The 15985-nt window shown below is 46.8% G+C and overlaps 1 protein-coding gene across 2 annotated transcripts in view; it reads right to left on the bottom strand.

Moving 5' to 3' along the window:
- The window catches only part of LOC149183722 (DNA repair protein XRCC4-like), a 193686-nt gene extending 177701 nt beyond the window's left edge, over positions 1 to 15985 (bottom strand). Inside the window, exons 1-2 of one of the 2 annotated variants that reach the window (XM_089417227.1) lie at positions 15607 to 15985; positions 15213 to 15355 (exon numbers count right to left, since the gene is read on the bottom strand). In XM_089417227.1, coding sequence (XP_089273353.1) covers positions 15213 to 15355; positions 15607 to 15745 — 282 coding nt within the window. In that variant the 5' untranslated portion in view covers positions 15746 to 15985. The remainder of the gene's footprint in view (positions 1 to 15212; positions 15356 to 15606) is intronic. The other variant, XM_089417225.1, reaches the window with a different exon arrangement.

Raw genomic sequence — 15985 nt, 5'->3', positions numbered from 1 at the left:
TGAAAACATGTTGGCCTGTTAACAAGTTTTTGAATTAAGCGAAAGTTCCAAGACACATCGATACACCATACATAACTAACCCCATGAGCGGGGCGTTGGAGCCACTACTTACTCCTCAAAGAAAAGATTACAGACTCTCAAGGCTATGTGGGAGGAGCCAAGGTGAAAAGTATTTTGCATGTACAAATGAGGGGTATTTATAGCCAAGAGTGAAACTAACCCTTATGATTGTTCAACTTCCCTCATGATTGTTTGACTTACATGACTCTTCAGATTACAAGTGGGTCTCTTGGCCTTCCACATTATATTACATTGATCAACAATATGGCCCACAGTAGTGATGTGGATGACAAGACTCGACATGGCAGTGTTGGTACATTCGTGTTGCTGCTGGTGTGCATGTCGAGTTGCAGTGTTGTTGGGTGATGGATGTCCTCATGGTGTGTCACAGCTTCACCTCCACATGGCAAGGTGCGCGGAGTCTTCGATGGTCGTTGGGTTCGCTTGATGTTGCATTCGCACGTTGCTCCTTGCTTGTATGTTGGCATGCTTGACAGGTTCGTCCGTTCGCGAAAAGTGTATGTTCGTCCGTCCGTCCGCAAACACATCTTCGCATGTTCGTTCGTTCGTCCGCAAACACATCTTCGCATGTTCGTCTGTCTGTTCGTGAACACATCTTTGCATGACCGTCCGTTTGCGAACACAACTCTTTGCATGCATCGTTTATTTGTTCATTCGCGAACATGTCCTTTTGCATGTACTCCCTTTGTTCATCCCATCTGTCATCACGCCATGTTTATTCGTGTACCTGTATCTACAGTCACTCATGACGAGACGATATCAAATCCATAAACCTCCTAGTCTACCATGATGCATGATTATTTCGGATGCAGGTGATCGGGAGAGAGGACAAGGTTACGAAACTGCGTGAGACAAGTTTCGAGCTGGGATGCGAGCTCCGGGCACTGCTAGTGAAAACTGTGCAGAAGTCACTAGGAGACAGTGACGGGCTATATGGATCGACAGTGACTGTCCGCGGGATCCGGCTCGGCTAGAGGACAAAACTGTGCAATTTTTGGGAGGAGCAGTCCAGGCTACAGGAAAGTTGGGCAGACAAAATCTGTGCAATTTCTGGAGGGAGTGGGCAGCGGCAACTTGGCAGCATAAACTGCGGAATTCCTGGAGGGAGCTGGCAGCAGGCTGCGGGAGCTTGGCAGCAAAAATTGCGCGGTTCGTGGAGGGAGCTACTGGCGAGAAAAACTGCGTTGATGCTAGGAGGCTGCCCTACCGACCACCTCAGCACAATTTCTGAGCTGAGCAGACTGTTGGGCAGCAGAGGGCTTGCTCATGAAATCTGCACAGTTTTCTGGGTGAGCACTCAATCGGCTGACTGGTGGGCTGGCTGGGAAAACTGCGCAATTTTCTGAGGGAGACAGGGACGGGCACTAGGTGTCTGTCCGGCCTGTCTGCGCAATTTTCTCAGTCAGCGGAGCAAGCATGGTCTGCAGCCTCTGTGCAATTTTTGAGGGGAGTGAGTCCCAGGGTCTGTCCGGTCAAACTCTCTGGTTGACCAACAGGAGCACTGATTGATCAGCTTGCGGGCAATGCAACTTGAAATGGCTTGCTGGGTACTTCTGTGTTGTTCTGAGTGACAGTCAGTCGATTCAATGGCGGGGTGAAGGTCCGGCTATTAGAGGGTGATCTGGTCGTCAGAACTTCAGCAAAACGACTAAGTGTGCGAACAAGTGAAAATGTGCATACGCGACCTTGCAAACACACTCACATGACTTGACAACAAGACACCTCAAACCATCAAGACAAACATGTTCAACATGACTGACCAATGATGCGAGCGACAAGTGCGACGCTTGTGTGACAGTGCATACAACTTCGTGTGTGAGAGTGACATAAGTTTTCATAGCGAACACAACATGTACACACGCAGCGAAGACCTTGTGCACGTGCCACGACCAGAACATGGTCGCGAGCATGACATAGCAATCAACATGCAGAAGACGACAGTTGGTCAAACAAGTGAAAAAGAAGCACAACATGTAGAAGCAACACATAAAGTGACTTTTCGCATTTGCACACATGCATGTTACTAAGGACAGGATGATATGATAATGACAAGCAATCCTGCAAACTCAACTAAGAGGTGTACTTCGAAAGATGTTCCGTACTTACCATACTTACCCTCAAGATGATCATGCATTCGACGGAGTTTGCATGTGGTCCTGATCTTTTCCATTACTCAGTTCCTTGGTCCTTCTCCTCAACTCCTTGGAAGCGATTTCAGCATGTCACCTTTTCCTGTAGTCACTGAGAGGTAGGTCTACGCAATTTCAGCGGACAGTGGCTGCTGCCGGGATGAGGCCCTGGGAGGCCCGTCTGCGCAATTTCTGCATGCAAGGCCGACAAGACAACTTGGACAACACTGCGCAGTTTTGAGGCTCAAAGCACTACTACGGGACAGGGGTCCCAAGAGGACACCTCTGCGCAATTTCTGAGTGCAGTGCTGCTGGACTGCTCTGTGCATTTCTGGAGAGCAGTGTTGGTTGGGGCCTTTGCAGGCTGCAGGGTTTCAACAGGCAAGGGAGGTTGGTGTCTCTGCGCACTGCGGGGTTTCAGTAGGCAAGGGAGGTTGGTGTCTCTGCGCACTGCGGGGTTTCAGCAGGCAAGGGAGGAAGCTTGATGGTTGCAAAAACAAAGCGCATAGTTCCGGGAAGCTAGATGAGGCTAGGTTGCTTGGGAAAATGGCTAAGTGTGAGATCAGTGAAACATATGCAAACATTGATAGGACTCGACTGTGATCGCACACGGACACGTAGACCATCCAGAATACGTAATACATACTTTGCTTGATGCAACAACCTTCGTGACGTGAGTGCATGAGGTGAGTGTGAAACATGTCTATGTGATGACAACCACTCATACGCACACAATTCCCTTGAAGCAAGACAACATTCCCTTTGCATGACAGACAACAACCGCTATGCTCGAAAATGACATATGCTACAAAAAGATGAGAATGCAGACAACTCTTTAGGATCAAGGAGGGGAGCTTGAAATCATCAGCTTACCAACAAACGACCAAGGATGATCAATCGCAGGATCCAAAGTAGGCTCCGAAATTTGCATGCGAGCCAAAATTTTGGAGGGTGGTTATAGTCGCTACAAAATAATAGAAAACCCTCAGAGTTGTTGCATCGACTTTCCCGCATTGGGTTTTTCTGGGGACGTTTAGTCCAAAAATAAGTGTGTCCTTTGTATGGTTGTCTCATTTATTTTTCAATACTTGATTTGTATAGTGGTGTAGGCTACAGTGTATTTGCATTAATATTTTCTGAATATTTCTTAAAATAACTTATTAAAATGAAGAACACAAGTAGGTAATGCAAATCAGTTTACTGCAGTAAGATTTATGGTTTGTTCGATTCAGAAATTTTCACATGGTATCAGAGCAATTGCAAATCAAGGAGGATTGAAGCCATCAACGAAGGGACAGAGGAAAATTTGTGTGTGAAGACAGCTGTCCCGAGAGACAGCGCAGCGTCTGCCTGAGAGTGCAGAGGAGGGGTGACGCAGTCACCAAGGGAGGCTCACGCAAAGCCTGCATCAGCCTGATTGGGTGACACTGTTGCTGCAGAGGGCAGTGCAATGGTTACTGGGCCAACACAGAGAATGTTGAGTCTCATTTTTCCGGTTGTCATGGCTAGAGGTGCAACACAGATTTCAGCTAGAGTTGTTGGTGAGGTGTTGATTCTGTTGGTGCATAACAGTACCTAGTGGGGCAGAAGCAAAGTAGAGGGAATCAGTTCCTCAGAAGATTTCTTGCCAAGAAATCTAGATCTAGTGCTAAGAAACAACAAAGAGATATCAGAGAGGGGTGGTTCGACAGTGGTTGGCAGAAGGATTCCGTGAAGGAAATTCAGAGGGAGCTTGTTCATTAGAGGATTTCTAGCACCAAAGAAATCCAGATCCGAGTTTTGTTGGGGCAACAGCGAAAGAGGGAGAAGAGAACTAGTTCGACATTTATTTGAGTAGAGATGGTCATTAACAAACTGAGGTATCGGGACAGGTTGGATGGAGCATCCAACTTCGTCATCTGGAAGGCCAAGATCCTGGCAGTTTTGGATAAAAATCACATCAAGGATTATGCCTTGAGGACAGTTGTTGTTCCGGTTGATGTTGATCCTCTCAAGAAGTACGAGGAGGCTCAGGCAAAAGCAAAGTGCATGATCTTGGACGGGATCAAGGATCATGTGATCCCACATATTGTCGAGAAAGACACAGCAAGGGAAATGTGGGAGGCCTTGACCACATTGTACGAGGGAACTTTCATTCAGCGGAAAATGTTGCTTGAGAGTCAACTGAGACTGTTTCAGATGCAGAAGGGAGAATAAATCGATCCCTTCCTTCTCAGGTTGCAAAGGATCCATGACTAGCTAACTTCCGTAGGGTCTGCAGCAAATGCTGAGTTTATGGTCAGGACTACCCTAAATGCAGTCACTGAAGACTACGAAACCTTTGTCCAAAGTATCTTGGGCAAGGCTTCTCTTCCCAGTTGGGAGGAGATGTGGGCAGCTCTTCGACAAGAAGAGATCAGACGGTTGACCAAGGCAAGAAGCAGCAACAAAGGGATCAGAGTCAAGAAGGAGGAAGAGGATGCGTCTCTCGCATCAGCGAGATAGCAAAGGGCAGCAGAAGAGAAAGAAAAAGGACATATCCAAAGTCAGATGCTTCAAATCTGGAGAAATGGGTCATTTTGCCATGCAGTGCCCTCGAAAGAAGGGCAAAGAAGAGAAGTCTGACTCAAAGGCTGCTCCAGCGCAAGCTAACAAAGAGGACAATGATGATTGCGCCATGAGTGCTCATGCACCTCTAGAGAAGAGGTGGGGCAATATTGAGCTGTAGTCGGGAGGACTACAGTAAGGGGCAAGATCCTTGAGGTTCCCAAACTCTTGGATCACATATGGCTACGGGAGCCCTTAATGACAGTAGCAGAATGACGGGAGTCAGTTGGTGCGAGGGATGATGGAGCAACAGTGGCAGAGCTAGAGTGCCAAAGTCTGAAGCAGCGCAGTGGAGTGTTGCAGCAATGCGAGAGGCACAGAGCAGATACAACAACAGCGCAATAGCATCAAAGGGTCAGCACAGATTAGCAACAGAGGTAGCTTCAGCGTCCAGGGACATCCAGACCATAGTTTTAAAATTCGACCGAATCGAATCCGAAACGGCCAAGTTGATTCGAGCCATTGAAGAATTTTATGACCCGGCAGAAAAACCAGTTCGGGAGGCCGAGTCATGACTGACTCGGCCGAGTTATTGCATGACTCGGCCGAGTCAATCATGACTCGGTCAACCCGGCCGTTTCCACATCTACTCGGCCGAGTCATTAAATCCAGCCAGTCCCCCCAAAAAACAATGATTTTTCTAATTTTTTTTGAACTTTTTAACATTTAGCTGATTGTTGGGGACTCCAAGGTGTTTTCTAAATTGGTTAAGTGTTATTTGGGGTCCATTCACCTCTCCTAGTATTGATATGCTACTCAAATATCATGGTAATGTTAAATTCTTAAAGTAAAAGTGACATTCTCCTTAATCTTAATTTTCATCCTTTTACTTAAATTTTTAACATTACCATGAAATGACTCAGGATGTTTGAGAGTGGTTCCAGCCTCATTGGATTTCATATGGAGAAAGTAGAATTTTAGATTTCATTCAAAATTCAGCAGACTTATCAGTTTTTCAGGATTTCAGGATTGGAGGATTGCAATGTTTCCATTGAATTTTGTCTTGTATTAGGGTATGGAACTCGTATTTAACCAAGAGCACCAATCCCTCTTTGTACCTTGATGTTAGTGACATTGGTTGTCGAACTTCTCCAGGATTCACTCCCAAACCAGGAGCTTCTGAAAATGTCGCTCCCACTCCCGTTTTCGCTCTTGCTCCCCACTTTCGCTCCCGCTCCCAAGTAACACTGAGCCAGATGATGTTGGCAAGTCTAGCAGTAGCCAGTAGTACTGGTCACAAACTTTTGTTGTAGAGGCCATTTATAGCCTCCTTGGTTATTTGTTTTTGTTTTGATCTCTATATCATCATCGTGTATGTATTGGACAATGCACTGGGTGCCATTTTGATATAATGGATATATTCATGAGCCTACTTTGATAATATGTTGTTTTCTATCTATATTTAATGCTGTGTGTTTGAAAACATGAATGAAAATCTTTAAAATTATGTGTTTTTATAAAAAAATAAATATTTAATGTATTTTTTACAATGATCGAGTCATTGAAATCGACCCGGCCGAGTCGATACCGATTCGGAGTCGGAGTCGGAGTTGACCCTCGGCCGAGTCAGAGTTGAAGTCGGAGTTTTAAAACATTGATCCAGACTAACCAGCATGTCAGCATTTGGGTGGCTTTTTCAGTTGCTTACTTCTCAGCAACTGAGTTGTAGTGAAACAGTTAGCAGTGGAAATGCTATGGGCAGCATGGTGCAGCATATTGAGAAGGAGTTGTAGTACAGATGCAACAGTGACAATGGTAGTGTCATGGGCAACAGTACAAATTGCAGTAGCGCAGTGGATGAGGGGCAGCAAGCCGAGCAACAGCAACGCAGAGGACAGATGTCGTGGATCAGTGTGATACTTTTGTTGGGAAATATTGTTAGAGCACATTCTTCGCTAAGAGGGAGTGTTGATTTTTGGATAGCATCGGATGTGCTCTAGCTCCAAAATTTTGTGGAGGGGCTAGAACACATGAGATCTCCAAGACCCAAAAATTGTTTGGTGAAATTCCACACGAATTATATATTATTAAAATAATTAATATTTTTAATGGGGTTCCTAAGTCTAAACTTAGGAAAATTAAAATATTAATGGGTATTAATGAAAATATGGGTGAGAAGATTCTAAGAGATGAGAATCAAGTCTAATTTAATCTTAGTCGTTGATTAGAGACTTAATCTCGAACATTGATTTCTCAACAGGAAAAGTATAAATGGAGGCTTGGGTTTAGTTGGAGAAGACACACAGAGAGATTGAGGGAATCGATTTTCTGAGGTGAAAAGTTCTTGGGAGGGAAATCGATTGGGGAGATGTTGCAGCTGAAGGGCAATGATAGTTCGGGAATACAGACAGAGAGGCGGAGAGAAACTTGTGGAGGCAGCGCAGTAGCCGAGAGAGCTGGCGTTGGGCTAGTCTGGACCCACACAACCTTGATGCAGAGCCAGCGCAGAGGAAGAGCTGCCTTCCACGCAGAAAGTCAGGGAGCTGCCGGAAACTACTAAAAAAGCTGACACAGTGGGCAGTAGTGCTGACGCAGAGCCTCAAAGAGCTCCACGCAGGAACACGCAGTTACTACGAAGGGGCAACACAGTTGTAGCCAGGGCCAGCCAGATTTGTTGTCGCATCAGCCGAATTCTGCCAGGTGAAGTGAGGTAAAACTCACTCAAGTTCTTCACCATTGTATTTCTCTGTCACTGGTTTGTCGGGAGGGCAACCAACATTTGTATTCAGAACTTCTGCTTAATAATAGAAAACCCTCAGAGTTGTTGCACCGGTTTTCCCGCATTGGGTTTTTCCGAGGACGTTTAATCCAAAAATAAGTGTGTCCTTTGTATCGTTGTCTCATTTATTTTTCAGTACTTGATCTGTATAGTGGTGTAGGTTGCAGTGTATTTGCATTAATATTTTTTGAATATTTCTTAAAATAACTTGTTAAAATGAAGAACACAAGTAGGTAACGCAAATCAATTTATTGCAATAGGATTTATGGTTTGTTCGATTCAGAAATTTTCACAATGCTCACCGAAATCTGCTCCATGGCCTTGCCCAAGAGACTTTTCATCAGCGAATACAAATAAAAGGTCTGCTTAAACTGAGTCACTCGTCCGCAGGTGCGTCCAGGATCCAACATGAGGATTTGCCCGTCTTCCCTCTCTAACACAGTCAAGCTCGCCTGGCGGTTCAGATCAGCTTCCCATTCCTCTATCAGTCTCCTGATCTCCTTGCTGGTCCCCTCCCGATAAACAGTTATCGCTTCATCGATGAGGTTAGCGACAGGCTGCCTGCCGCGTTTTCCTCTCGAGGAACTGGGTTCATTTTCTTGCTTAGTCCCCCGCAGCCTCTTGCCTCGGCCTCTAGTCTTTGCAGTTCGAGCCATAGCCACACAGGCCTGACACCTGGTAATCAAATATAAGCTAGTCGATCCCTGTGTTGGTGGCGAGGCGAGCCTCGAAACCCCTTGCGCCCAAGGAGGCTTACCACTCTACGTACTTGTCATGGAGGCAAGAAACTAGATTTGGCAATCAATTATACTGTGTCGTTCCATCACCCACAAGCTCTGCCACCCACCGAAGTCTAGCATCCCCATTGCGCATGCAGTTTCGTGCCCCCCTGACCTCTTGCATAACAAGCAAAATAAACAATCCCACACCCAGTTTGACCCATTCTCGCGCTCGCGTGAAAATTCCTGTGCCTCGACTAGCGCACCACCACTGCAACAACCTTGCATACACTGCAACCCAGGCCATGGGTGCAGCACCCCGACAGCCAGTCGACCACAGGCCCTGTAACATAGTGACCCAAAACGCAAATTCCAAGCCTCTCGCACCCAATTCCAACCCTTTTGTGACCATTCCCCAATCCTAGGTAATGCAACACCACCTCGACAACCCTGCAGACCCTCAGGTGGCTCACCCCCTCTATAGTGACCTTGCGGCCATTACGACGCAAGCCTTGGTTGCCCAACCTCGAAAGCCAACCAGCCAGAGACCCATTAGCCAAACAGCCTTCACCCAATATTCCAATTCTGGTGTAGCCAGTCCCTTTTGCATGCCAATTCCCAAACCCCCAACAACACTTCCGCATAACAACAATCCCAAAGACCTTTCGACCCAGGCCAAAAGCTAGAAGCCACCCAACCATAAGACAGAAAGCTTCAACATTAAGACAGGTATGAACACTATCCTAGCACCCGACCCCCTGGCCTTCGAACCAAAGGCAGTACCATTCCTCACGGTTGTCACCCTGCCCCATAGCCCAATTAACTTGAAGAGGTTCCAATAGGACTCAAGTTCTTCTTCCACGCTACCGACGCCAGACCATTCCCCCAACCCCAATTGCCCTCGCACGCCAGACAGTTGCCCCCATGCAGAACCCACAAACCAAACCAGAGACAGGGGAGCATGATGGAGGGGAGGAGAAAACAATTTACATACCCGATTTCCTTCGTTTGGAGCTGATGGAACCTTCATCGCTTCTGGAGACGCTGCAACGACCCGATACCAGAGTCCCCTTGCCTCACACACTGAACCACACTCACTTGGTCGCAGAAACTACCAACTTCCTTCCCACTATAATCGCCACTAACCGGAAAACTTACCCGCAGATCTCTGCCACCTTTCTCTGTGGCAGTAGTCTTATGCATGTAAAAGGCCACCGCACACATCGTGTCACGCCCCTACACCTACGGTAGTCTTTCAACCGCTTATAGCGAGGTGCGGCACTACCAATCGTTTTCTTTTCACCAATACTTGCAATTGTAGACTACGCCTAACATTCCATACTTAGTTTTATTTTCGTTACCAAGTATTAATAATGTGTTCCTTTATACAAGTGAAAGCCCATAACATTCACATAACAACATTATACAATAGAAATGCACAACAATATAAAGGGAGGGGCAACTCCCTGCAATATGAGTCTGCCCGAATCAATATATTATACAATCTTCACTTTTACAAGGTACAAGTTAAATCTTGGGAAACCCCAAATTTACACTTAGCCAATTTTCAACTTTGGCAAACTCGGTTGCCCAGCTCGTCGACACCTCCGCACGGTCGCCGCACGACTCACCAACCCTTCGTTCACCTCGTTGCACAATCGTGTTGTTTGCCCAACTTGGGCACACCTCCAAGTCGCCACACACGGGCGCCTCTGCACAAGTCGCACCTCCGTTCACAATCTCAACACTTCAAAAGTTATATCGTGCACACTTGCACGACGGGCGGGTGCTCACCCGAGTCACCCAAGAACCCGTGCCAAGTCATCGCACAAACTGGGCGCCCACGCCTTTGTTCACCGTCGGCGCTCCTTCGCACAACCCGAGCGCCACACCCGTGCACGCCCTTCTCCAACCGGCGGGTGACCTCTACCCGCACCCTCACCCAAAACCAAGAAAGACGCTATCTCTGTGCGACCTTGCCTAAGAGCGGGCGCATCATCCAAATCTGTGCCTTCCTCTTCTTTGCTGCGTCCACACTAGACCTGCGCCTTTTCTTCACATGATGAGCGAGTTCGTTTCTTGAGCAATGGTTGAAATGACTCCAACGCATCTCTTCTTTATACGGGTGGCAGGGCGAGTTAGCCTACCCGGCCGACTCGTCCTCCACGCCTCAACGCACCCCTACTCCGTCGCAATACCATGTCGGCTTGTCTTCAAGTATGGGTCAGCCTCCATAAGTCTTAAATCATGCCTCCACGCATATATAACCAGCTCGCCCTCCTCTCTATGCACACGCATTATAACATAATGCCATCGCATAAGTCTGAGTTCGCTCCTCATTCAAACCGTGCTGTTCGTTCAACCCCCAACCGCGCGCCCTTCGCGGTTGCACTTCGTGCGGAACGCGTTCAGGACTGCAGGTCCTTACATCCTCCTCCACCTGAAGTCGTTGTCGTCCTCGACAACATACCATCCTGGTAACCATCCACCAAGATCATCAATATCTGTCTCATCCATGATGTCAACTACTGCACATACTGCAACATATGTAGAACCACCGTCTCCATCATGTCTCGTCCCGGCAACCATCTGTCACCAAGATCACCATACCAAGGTATACACCCCATCGATATGTCATACATCAGAAATCATCTCAATCCATGATCATCAACCACCCTGTCACAATCTCCACATGCTGCTCCCCATCGTGGAAGGCTGATCCCTCCATCTCAAGCTACATGCTTCCTGCAACATCTTGTGTCGACCTCATCATGTGTCGTCCTCGTGTGAACTGTTGTCATGATACCTCAACAAATGCTAACACATCTCTGTACACTGACGTCCCCCATGTCTGAACTAGTTGGGTAGCTAATCCAACTGTCACGCTCAAACCATGAGAATGCACATCCCCATGCCATCATCAGTTGTTTCTCAGAACATCCTGTCACATCCTCAACTCTATCAAGAATCCATTTCCATATAAGTGTAAGCCATGCTCAGGTCCATGAAGTAGCCCTCATCTCATCTGCAACATGCTGTCCATGATGTCTGGTACTAATGTGTTGCATGAAATCAGCTACATCTACCCCAACATCATCATCCATATGTGTGCCTCCTCAACATGAAGAGACCACCTCATCAAATTCCGACTCTCGATGTGCCACATCCAGGTCCACGAAGCTACCTCCATCACATCTGTATGTGCCATCCCTCAAGTCTACCATAGAAACAAGTATATACCTGTCTCATCTATCCATGTGCTGCCGATGATCATAGATCAATCAGCTCCCATGTGTCAAAAGTAGTTGAGTCTCAGCTCAACCCATGCCCAAGTGTTGCCACCAAGGCATCATCATCGTTGTAACTCCATCACTCCAAAGTGTCTCATATCGATCCTCCACATCAAATCACTCTTTCAAGCCATTCCCATACATGTACTCGAAAGTATGCACCCCATCCTGCATCAAAGTCTCTGACCTCAGCTCCTTAATGCATCAGATCCTCCAGTCCACTATATATGAAGTCTCCCTGAAAGTCACAACAATCTCATGTCATCATGAGCTCCATGAGTCATTTCCAACCAACATCTCAGCGAGCATACAAGTCTCGGCCCAAAGGTCTCTGCAAGATGCCTCAGCTCTCCATGTAGCAGGAATGCTCCATAGTCGGCTCACAACTCCATCCAAGTCCATGGCCTTGTTGTACAAGAGTGCACAACCTCTCCATCGGCTCATAAGTAAAACATCTCCATGTCACACTAGCAAATCCACTTGCACAACATCCCTGCCTTGGCACTCCTCATTGGATGCCCATAAGTGACACCTCTACAAGTGTTGCTGCATAATGTCCCCGCATAAGACTGCCATGCTCCATGTCTCCAACCTGATGTCCATGACTAAGTTGCCCATGTAGTCCAACTAAGTAGACCCATCACAACAATCGGTCATCCTCATCCAAGTCTGCAATCTTCGGTCTAGTGAACTCGGTCACCCAACCATATCATCATCATATCATGAGTCTCTTCCATCATAGCTCCCCCACTAAAGGTTCCACCAAGACTTGCTCTTGGTCTCGGCCATGAGAAGTCTACCCAAGCATCATCATACCTCAAGTGTGTGCCCTCCTGCTATCTTGTCCATGAGTCATGCCGGGCACTTAGCCAATTCTCCATGTGGCTAAAGCATGACCCAATCCTCCGCAACGATCATCATGTTCCTCCCTTGTCACGGGCCTTTGTACCTTCTACCATAAGGTCACAAACAACCCCAACAAGTCCTACAACAATCAACAATCCTTGCTTCTCCATACAAGGTCTCATCATAGTCATCCATGGTAAGATCCTCCCTAGCATCGGCAAACTGATTTTGCTCTTCCCTGCATACGGTCCATCTACCAAATGCTCAAATGAAACACAAGTATCAATACTTACTTCATCATCATGAGGCTCCTCCATGTGAGTATCCTCATCCACCCATGTCTGCAAACTGCACGATCCTGGTCCAACTTGATCAATCTCAAGTTCATCCTCCATCATTGTCATGTCTGCAACATCCTCGATCATCACGACTTCCTCTTCCTTGTCGACACAATCTGCAACTTCATCCTGCTCCATCGTCCAACCAAGTTGAACAAGTTCGTCTTCAACATTTTTTTCCAAGACTTCAAGTTCCTTTCAAATCCGGGGGTTCTCTTCTTTCATCCGCTTCAACCTGTATAAGGTAAGCAAGAGCTTCCCTTCACATTCTTCCAAACCTGCCATGCCTTGTCGTTCAGCTTGGCCCAAGCACTAAGCTTCACCCCTGCTAAACCTGTTTCACCATTCACCAGCGTCACCAAGTTCCCTGCAACCATGAACTAGTGCTTGTTCCACTTGTATGTGAAACCATCTTCATTCTCTTGTAAGTACTTGCTTCCACTGTCATCAACTGTCAAGCTTCTTCAACCCTGAATCAGCTTCAATGCTTCAACACCATCGTCACGAGCAACCTTGCTCTGATACCAACTGTCACGCCCCTACACCTGCGGTAGTCTTTCAACCGTTTATAGCGAGGTGCGGCACTACCAATCGTTTTCTTTTCACCAATACTGGCGATTGTAGACTACGCCTTACATTCCATACTTAGTTTTATTTTCGTTACCAAATATTATTAATGTGTTCCTTTATACAAGTGAAAGACCATAACATTCACATAACAGCATTATACAATAGAAACGCACAACAGTATAAAGGGAGGGGCAACTCCCTGCAATATGAGTCTGCCCGAATCAATATATTATACAATCTTCACTTTTACAAGGTACAAGTTAAATCTTGGGAAACCCTAAATTTGCACTTAGCCAATTTTCAACTTCGGCAAACTCGGTTGCCCAGCTCGTCGGTACCTCCGCACGATCGCCGCATGACTCACCAACCCTTCGTTCACCTCGTCGCACGATCGTGTTGTTTGCCCAACTTGGGCGCGCCTCCAAGTCGCCACACACGGGCGCCTCTGCACGAGTCGCACCTCCGTTCACAATCTCAACACTTCAAAAGTTATACCGTGCACACTTGCACGACGGGCGGGTGCTCACCCGAGTCACCCAAGAACCCGTGCCAAGTCGTCGCACAAACCGGGCACCCACACCTTTGTTCACCATCGGGCTCTCCTTCGCACAACCCGGGCGCCACACCCGTGCACGCCCTTCTCCAACCGGCGGGCGACCTCTACCCGCGCCCTCACCCAAAACCAAGAAACACGCTATCTCTGTGTGGCCTTGCCCAAGAGCGGGCGCATCATCCAAATCTGCGCCTTCCTCTTCTTTGCTGCGTCCACACTAGACCTGTGCCTTTTCTTCACATGATGAGCGAGTTCGTTTGTTGAGCGATGGTTTAAATGACTCCAACGCATCTCTTCTTTATACGGGTGGCAGGGCGAGTTAGCCTACCCGGCCGACTCGTCCTCCACGCCTCAACGCACCCCTACTCCGTCGCAATACCATGTCAGCTTGTCTTCAAGTATGGGTCGGCCTCCATAAGCCTTAAATCATGCCTCCACGCATATATAACCAGCTCGCCCTCCTCTCTATGCACACGCATTATAACATAATGCCATCGCATAAGTCTGAGCTCGCTCCTCGTTCAAACCGTGCTGTTCGTTCAACCCCCAACCGCGCGCCCTTCGCGGTTGCACTTCGAGCGGAAAGTGTTCAGGACTGCAGGTCCTTACACATCGCCTCGAGCGTGTGGGGGGTGGTGGTCCTATACCTTGGCGTACTCAGCATTTACTCTGCCTTAATGGGGCCGTCGTCCGGCTCGCACCCTAGTCGAGGGTAAAATATAATGTTAAAACTTTCAGCTTAAGTGCTTTCTTTCAATACACACATACATCACATTTCCCCATTTCCTGATTTTGGGGGGGTCATGTTTCCAGCGTGTTCTAGTTTCAGATACGCGTATCGGTTTCCCCATACCATGCAACTTAGGCCTTATGTCATAACTAGGTTAAGAAGGCATCATAAAGGCAACAATCACAAGAAAGGGACTCTAAAAGCATGCAGTCATCTTTTAACAGCTGCTAGTGCTGTAATGAAGAATAACTCCTTTAAATTTCGAAGATTAAGATTGTAAATTAATCAAGTTAGACTCTAGAGTGTAGAGGACTGAGTTGGTTAAAGCCAAGAGTTAACACAGCTTCACGAAGGTTCAAAACCTATCAAATGACATGCTTGTACTTGTGGCCACGCCTATGGACGCACGCCAATACATGCAAAATTGGTTAGAGCCAGGTACAGGCAGAATACAGAGCCCACTCATGCAAAAGTGGTTAGAGCCAGGTACAGGCAGAATACAGAGCCCACTCGCCATTAGTGGAAGAGCAAATGAGTAAGGTAACGAATCCCCATAACACTAAATCCGGGCACGTTCGACTCATCGTTATAAGAGAAAGCTTAGTTAAAAATAAAATTTAAAATTAAATAAATAAATAAATAACACAGTACCCTCATGGACCCATTTCCAGCATCTTTAAAAGTGTACACCGATCCAGGTTGCTGGTGACTGAGATACCGTTGTGCATCTTCCAGATACTCCGAGACAGACTGGTCCCATTGGCTAGCACGATCAGCCACACTCTTCTCTGAACCTACTCCAATACCAAAAAAAAAAAAACACTGGTCCAATAAATTAAATGGAAAAATACATAATTAAATAACAGTTAATAGTCTTCAAGATTAACGTACAAGCCTCTCAAACCCACTATCTACAGACTTTGATCTGAGATTAATACCAGAGAATGAAAATTAAAAGCGAAACAATAATATAACGAGCATTACTTGGTTAAATTTAAAACAATTTTGAGGAACAGAAAGGGGAAAGGAGAAAATGAAAGCGTACCGTCACAAATCCAGGCATGGAGACCGTCTGTGATAGAGAGACTAAAGTGGGTTGGAAACCATGTACCCTTGACGTATATGACATCCTTATTCGCACCGTTTGCTTCTATACGAACGCAGGTATCCGCGCTGGACGCCATGTCTGTGCACGAGGGTTTCGATATTTTCAGTTAATTTCTGAAGAGATCTGCATCGGCTTTGTCACTAAATTTGCTGGTTTCATTGGCGGGCAGTTTTTGGATATGAATGACGATTTTTAAGGAATTCAGAGGTTGGGCGTATTGGCTGACGTTTTGTTGCGGAGCTTCGAATGCATTTCCCGCGACGATACGAGTGGAGTGGACTTCAGAAGTATATTGTCCTCTAAGATAAATAAAATA

Source organism: Pinus tabuliformis, chromosome 3_2, assembly GCF_031772625.1.
Source record: "Pinus tabuliformis cultivar Carrire ecotype Pingquan chromosome 3_2, CPIR1, whole genome shotgun sequence".
NCBI classification, from domain to species: Eukaryota; Viridiplantae; Streptophyta; class Pinopsida; order Pinales; family Pinaceae; genus Pinus; species Pinus tabuliformis.
The sequence above is the reverse complement of the archived record's forward strand: the minus strand, read 5'-3'. Positions and strand labels throughout refer to the sequence as shown.